The 7,082-nt window shown below is 41.4% G+C and overlaps 1 protein-coding gene across 1 annotated transcript in view; it reads left to right on the top strand.

Annotated features, from left to right (window-relative positions):
• srp68 (signal recognition particle 68) overlaps window positions 1-7,082 on the top strand; it is a 57,867-nt gene that overhangs the window by 36,939 nt on the left and 13,846 nt on the right. The window contains exon 9 of the mRNA XM_016521648.1: window positions 6,319-6,417. Within this exon, the coding sequence (XP_016377134.1) occupies window positions 6,319-6,417 (99 nt within the window). The remainder of the gene's footprint in view (window positions 1-6,318; window positions 6,418-7,082) is intronic.

The raw sequence follows: 7,082 nt of genomic DNA, 5'->3' as shown, positions 1-7,082 counted from the left end.
GTTCGCTGAGAGCAGCACACGTTCCGGGCAAACTGAACCAGGGAGCGGACATGTTGTCACGAAGCAAGGTCCCCTCAGAGGAGTGGATGCTTCATCCGCAGACAGTTCAAAGAATTTGGGAAGTCTTCGGCAGGGCGGAAGTAGACCTCTTCGCCTCAGAAGACAATTCTCACTGCCCAATCTATTTTTCAAAGGACAAGGATGCGTTGACCCACGACTGGCCCAACCTCCCTCTCTACGCTTTTCCCCCAGTTGACCTGATTCCACAGGTGATCAGGCAAATCAGGGAACAGAAACGCAAAGTGCTCCTAGTGGCCCCGCTCTGGAAAAACCAGCATTGGTGGGCAGAGCTGTCACAGCTGCTAATAGCAGCCCCATGGCCTATTCCCCTGAGGCGAGATCTCCTCTCCCAGGCGAACAGGACGATATGGCACCCCAGGCCAGAGCTGTGGGCCTTGCACCTGTGGCCACTCGACGGGAGCCTATTAGCCTCCCAAAATGTGTATTGAACACCATTTCTCAGACTAGAGCTCTGACGAGACGCCTCTATGCCCTTAAATGGTCAGTGTTCTCTGCCTGGTGCTCAAACCGCGGCGAGGATCCGCTCACTTGCGACATATCTGTGATACTGTCCTTCCTGCAGGAGCTGTTGGACAAGGGTCTCTCCCCATCCACGCTCAAGGTCTATGTGGCAGCTATAGTGGCTTCTCACGCCCCTATAGCGGGTCAAACGGTCGGCAGGAACAACCTTGTTGTTCGTTTTCTGAGAGGAGCCAGAAGGCTAAATCCGCCTCGGCCTCTCACTTGTCCCCACGTGGGACCTGCCCACTGTTCTGAGGGCCTTGAAGGGCCCTCCTTTTGAGCCACTGCAGTCCGTCGACCTTCGGTCCCTGTCGTTTAAAACCACTCTGCTACTAGTGTTAGCATTAGTCAAACAAGTGGGTGACTTGCAGGCACTTTCTATAAGCCCTAATTGCCTGGAATTCAGGCCTGGCGACTCCAGGGTCGTCCTGAAACCAAGGCATGGCTATGTACCTAAGGTGCTCTCGACTCCGTTCAGAGCACAGGATATTAACCTCTCCTTTGAGCACTGAGAACTGATCGCGCTGTATATGAGAACTGAAGCAGTGGAGCGTGTGTGAGAGAGAGCAGTTCTATCAGCGCGATTCCGCCTAACCTAACCCTAACTTCACTAACTTTAACTAACTTAACTTCACTAACTCCCGGGAAAAACGGGACATCTGGTCACCTTATCCCTACCCCTTCGGGTGATGAGGCCATTGTTTCAGATCGCTACTTCGCATTTTGGTATCCTATGCATCCACTGCGGCTGCCATACTGAGACTAGATATGCACACGCCCCTTATCCGATTGCAATCCAATGACAGGGACGCACATTTTGAAGGACAAGACAGTAGCCTACAGGATGTACTTTGAATGTCCTGTAGTCCTCAAATAACATTATAGTCCCATCTCATCTTGTTAACAAAGACGCGGCATACATTTCGTCATAGTTTTTATCATCAGATATTAGTTTTAGCTCGTCAACGTCTCGTCTTAGTCACAGAAAAAATGTTCGTTAACGAATATTTTTCGTCGTCTTCGTTGACTAAATTAACACCGCACCGGTGTGAGGGAGCATCAGAGTGGTAGCCTTTTTTCCAAGTATGAGGCTATGCACCAGTGTGTGGGAGCAGCAGTACCCTAAGCAAAGCATGGTTAAACATGAATGGAATACCAAAACCAACTGAAAGAAAACAGAAAAATCAAAACCATACTTAAGATGGAAAGCACTGTTATAGAGCCATATATGTGTGAGTCTGAGTCAGGTCCCAAAGTAGATGAAATTGAAACAACGCAACCACAACAATTGCAACAGCTTGTTTCAGCGTGGTAATTGCTTAATTTTGATATATTTGGTATATATAGACAAAATCAAGTTTTTAACATTGATTACATGTCTATCTGATGTTTTTAATATGCTCAAAGGCAAACCATGTGCTAATTCATCTGTCAACACCATTGCTGAGCATTTTCTCCTTAATACTGCGGTGTACAAAAAAAGTTTGAAACTGCCCCGTTTCCTACCATCACAAGCATGTAACCAATCCCTGGGCTTTTCATATTATTATCTCCTCTGGTCATAGGTTTCTATTTACAACAGCTTTTTGCAGTTTTGTGCGATGTAGCCAATCACAGACATATCTGTTGATTTCATGGAGACAGTGGCCAATCCAAGGTGTTTTAGTTAGTTAAAAACCACTCACCACTCAAAACCCTGGAGTTTTTCCACTAAACCCTGTTTAGTCATTCTTTGACAGGATGAAATAGTCCACAGAGTTACCCGGTTCACCGAGCTGCGCATGCGCTGCTAATAGCGCCGCGCTGCTCTGGAGGGAGGAAATTCAGTGAACGAGAAATAAGAGTCAATGAATTACGTGAATGAGAACGATTCGTTCATCTAAAAGATTCATTCAAAAAGAACGATTAGTTCACGAACGAAACATCACTACTCCGCATGCATTCGAATCACTCTCGCGGTACTTTGATGTCCGATCAGTCTGCGCGCTGCTGCTTCAAATCGAACACACCTCATCTCACAGCCGGTCTGTTTTGACGGCACACTTAAGGCCCTTTCACACGGTACGCGGCAATCGCGAGTGTCTAGTTCATTCTCAAGCCCCGTTCACACTGCCAGCGACTTTTTCGCTGTGTGTCTCTAGACTCTGTGCTGTGAAGACACTTGTGGGCGTTCCTACTGCTGTCGCTCTAATGTTATTGGTAGACTGCGTATCAGGACATATCTGGATATAAAATGCAATCACATCATGTTTTTTATATCTATGTATGTGGTTACAGTAAAATCATATAAAACAGTGAAATCGCTCAGGAAATCTGTCCTGTGTTAGAAAAGCTGGGATGGTGAAAAATAAATAGACTAATTTAAATAGACCAAATACACACACAATCTTTTCCCTTTTGCTCACATTCAAGGAGTTATTTATTTGCCTGCACTCGAGATGGTGACGTGTGAGCGCAAAGCTGACCTCATAACACCCACTGAGTGGCATTAAACAGCTTGAAAGATCAAAGACAATTTTTAATATAACTCCGACTGGATTCGTCTGAAAGAAGAAAGTCATATACACCTAGGATGACTTGAGGGTGAATAATTTGTGGGCTAATTTTCATTTTTGGGTGAACTAATAACCCTTTAACTTTTGTCGCTTGACTCGCTTCGCTTGACACGCCCACATTCTGTCGCCAACGGTCACTGTCGCTCGTGTCGCCGGAAGTCGCCAGCTCTCCATTGAAAATGAATGGGAGCATGTCGCTGTGTGTCGCTGGCAGTGTGAACGGGGCTTCAATGGGAGACATGCGGAAAGCGGCAAAACGCGGGCGGGTTCGCTGGCGGCGCGGAGGCAGAGCGCAAGCGGTGCTCGCTCACATTCGCATGTAAACATGTCATCGGCGTGGAAGTTCTTCATTGTGAGTTAAACGGACACAAAGTTTTTTGTAATTTGCAATACAATATTGCAATTTGTAATACAATATTGACTGTTTTTGCTCAAGTTCGCTGACGAAGTTTCAATCAAAGCTACAGCAGAACTGTTTTGTGACTCCGAGCAACACAGCGGTGTTTCGATACTTGATTCGTTCAGAAACGTGGATTCATTCAGTGAGTCAATGATTCAGTAACCGATTCATAAAGACAGTAGTCACTTGCCTCGTTTTTGAATGAATCAGCTGTTTGAATGAGTAACTAATGACTCGCTCATTAAAACAGTCATTTACCGTCATCTACTGGTGGTTTGGTTTCATATTTAAAAGTATTGCATTTTTCCCAACATTTTTAACTTGTTTGTTCAAAAATATTTAAAACATTAATCTTATTAAAATATCTATGCATTTGAAATTTTGTGGTGTAAATGCATTTATGGCAACTCGGCTTCATCAAACTATTATTACTTGTATTCCATAAGACTAAAGGTTGAGTAAGTTTACATTTATTAGCAACACTCAGTCAGTGGTCCACTTGGTGTCTTAAAAGCATTAAACGCTGGTTTGATGTTTATTACAAACACGCTGTAAGATTAAAAACAAAAAAAAACTTGCCTGTGTTGCCTCTGAGGACAAAATGCTTAGCACTGCTGTATTTTTAAATAAAATATATTTTGAAAAAACAGCAGCATGTTTAGAAAAATGCACAAAACAGTTTATGTATAAAAAAACTTTCTTTCAGTCACTCAGACACATGATTAAAAATAAACTTCAGCCTAGCATTTCTGACGTTATGCCACATATTTATACCACAGATTCATGTAGTTATATACAGGATGTCTTAGGCATCCAATCAAAGTATTCAACATTAGGACAAACATTACACTATATGAATATTAAAAAATATAACTGCAAGTAAAATGTGTGTGTGTGTTCTGGTGTGGGTGTGCTTAGCCCTTGTTTTCATGTGGGATGTACCAGTGTGTCTTTGATGTGTACATAACGAAACAAGGGCAGTCAAAAGTGGAGATACAAAAAATATTAACAATGATTAATATGTGCAGTGTTTTGTGCTCTCCTCATGGAGATGCTCTCTCTCCATCTTATATACAGCTAACGAATATGTATGTGGCTTTAAAAATTCTTGTGTGTTTATTAGTAAATGGTTATCGGTATCTTCCCCACCCAGGCTACACCTCACCCCTGAGCATGCTAATGCCTGTGGTATGCTGTCCTATCTTAACCAGACTGCATTCTATACAGGATAACAATTCTCAGGGATTGTGCTCCTTGTGTTTCATCTGTTTGTGCTCCACCTGCAGCACAACTTCTTACCCTTTTTTTCCACATTCGGTCTTGCTTTCACCGAAATTCTGGTTCACCCAGTTGCAGTTAGTCATGCAAGGTGTTGTTTAGGTGTGACCGCAGCTCTCTGTGGGTGTGTGTGTGTGCTCATATTAGTTTCTCATGGTGTACTCATGGTGTTCTCATTCTGTACCACAACCATCAAATTAACCTTACATTTTTTCCTCTGTGCTTGCTTTTTTCTTATCCCAATCTGATGGCTTCTTCATTATACATTTTTTTAAATGTATGGTAATGAAATAACACAATCCTATGACCTTCTCATGCTGTTTTGATATGGTCCTTGTTTAATTAGCTTAGTCTCTGCTAGAACAGGAATGGTTCAGAAACTTGTTCTGTGTTCACACTGGTCTTTTATTTTCAACACATTTTGCTCTCTTTGACTGTGGAGTTTTGCAGTATTATCTAGTTTACTCGTGCTTAATTTTACATCACAACTGAAATACCAGTACAGTAACTAGGGCTGCACGATAAATCGCATGCGATATTTAACGCGCATCTTATCAGTAAAGCCGGTTCTGTAATCAGCGGTAAATCTCTATCACCTGCGGGCTTTCACATTGAGCAGCATTAACTACACAGAGCCGTTGTTCACTGACGAGTTGCGCAAAACCACGTTCATATTCGCGCGATTTTTTGCGCAGCTCGTCAGTGAACAATGGCTCTGTGTAGTTAATGCTGCTCAATGTGAAAGCCCGCAGGTGATGGAGATTTACCGCTGATTACAGAACCGGATTTCTGACAAGATGCGCGTTAAATATCGCATGCGATTTATCGTGCAGCCCTAACAGTAACAGTATACTTGTTGTTACTACTTTGGTATTTGGCACATATTACATTAATTATTATATTAACATTCACAAAAAATTAAAGATGCATCTTGAAAGATGAAAAATTTGATTGTCCCTAGTTGTTGTTACAGTGCATTTAAACCTTGTTGAGTTTTTGTCCCCACCAAGCGACTGGAACTTTCTAATTCCATAATGAATGTATTGTTACGATCTAGGGAGTGGAACATATAGGTGACAGTGTTAGCAAGGTCAACTTTATTTTTTACTTTATTTCTATTACTCATAAGCATACACAAAATAAACATCCCTCACCTTCTACAGCTTTCTATAAGTCTGATTTTAGGCTTTCACAAAAAAATCTGCTCATAATCTACTCATAGTAACATAGTGTTAATTGTTAAAATCTTAACATAATAATTATAATTCGATCACTCCTGTACTACGCATCTTGTTAGGCTGGTGCACAATTCAGGAAACACCTTCCACACTAAACCAAATTAACCTAATATATCAGACATAAGTCTTCACGATAAGTTTTAATGCAAAAACACTATTATGGCTATAGGGCACATGCAGTTTGAAAAATAAATTTCACTCTACAGTTATACACACAATATATAAGAGCAGGTATCCTGACTGTTTAGTCTGTTACTGTTCACAGGCAGATAATGAAGAGACAAAGGAGCGCCTCTATGAGAGCCTGCTGGCGGAGTGTAGAGACACCATCCAAGCTGTCAGAGAGGAGCTCAGGACTGATGTGGTGAGAGACCCATTACTAGCACATCTTACACTTCCCTAAATGTGATTATTCTCTCTCTCTCTCTCTCTCTCTCTGTTTTTAGGTGCTTTATTGGAATGACGAATATTTGTACATTTAAATTGCAAAAGCAGTGTAGAGTTGCTGCATACAGTCAAAGCAGTGAAAAATTTTACATGTTAAAAACGAAGTCTTTAATTTATACTGTAATGTCGAATATCGTTGAGTATCAATGACAGTGTCTTCTTTAATAATAGGCTACTTAGTAAAAAGATGCCATTAAGCACATATGGGTCATTCAGTGTCGAAACTTACTAAAGTCAATAGATTTTACTAATAGACTTATCTCTTTGTAAATAACATGATGCTGCCATCTTTCTAAAGTCATTTTTATCCCCCTGTAATTTGGCTCAGAATCTCGGGGGGAAATCATTTGACCACCCTCTACAAAATAGTGGATTGCTCAGTAAATATACATCGATGACATTTAATATTTTAGCTTTCATCACTATACATGTTTATCTATTATCAAGAAATTGAATAGAGAATGCTAGTGTTAGAGGATCAAGCTTTAGCCGTTTCTTGAAGATGGTTCAAGACTCTTTTTTGATTGAGTTGGGCAGGTCATTCCACCAACAGGGAACAGTTTATATATATATATATATATA

The sequence above is a fragment of the Sinocyclocheilus rhinocerous genome, unplaced genomic scaffold (assembly GCF_001515625.1).
Source record: "Sinocyclocheilus rhinocerous isolate Xijiao unplaced genomic scaffold, SAMN03320098_v1.1 scaffold3526, whole genome shotgun sequence".
NCBI lineage: Eukaryota > Metazoa > Chordata > Actinopteri > Cypriniformes > Cyprinidae > Sinocyclocheilus > Sinocyclocheilus rhinocerous.
Note: the sequence above shows the minus strand (reverse complement) of the source record. Positions and strands in the feature narration are given on the sequence as shown.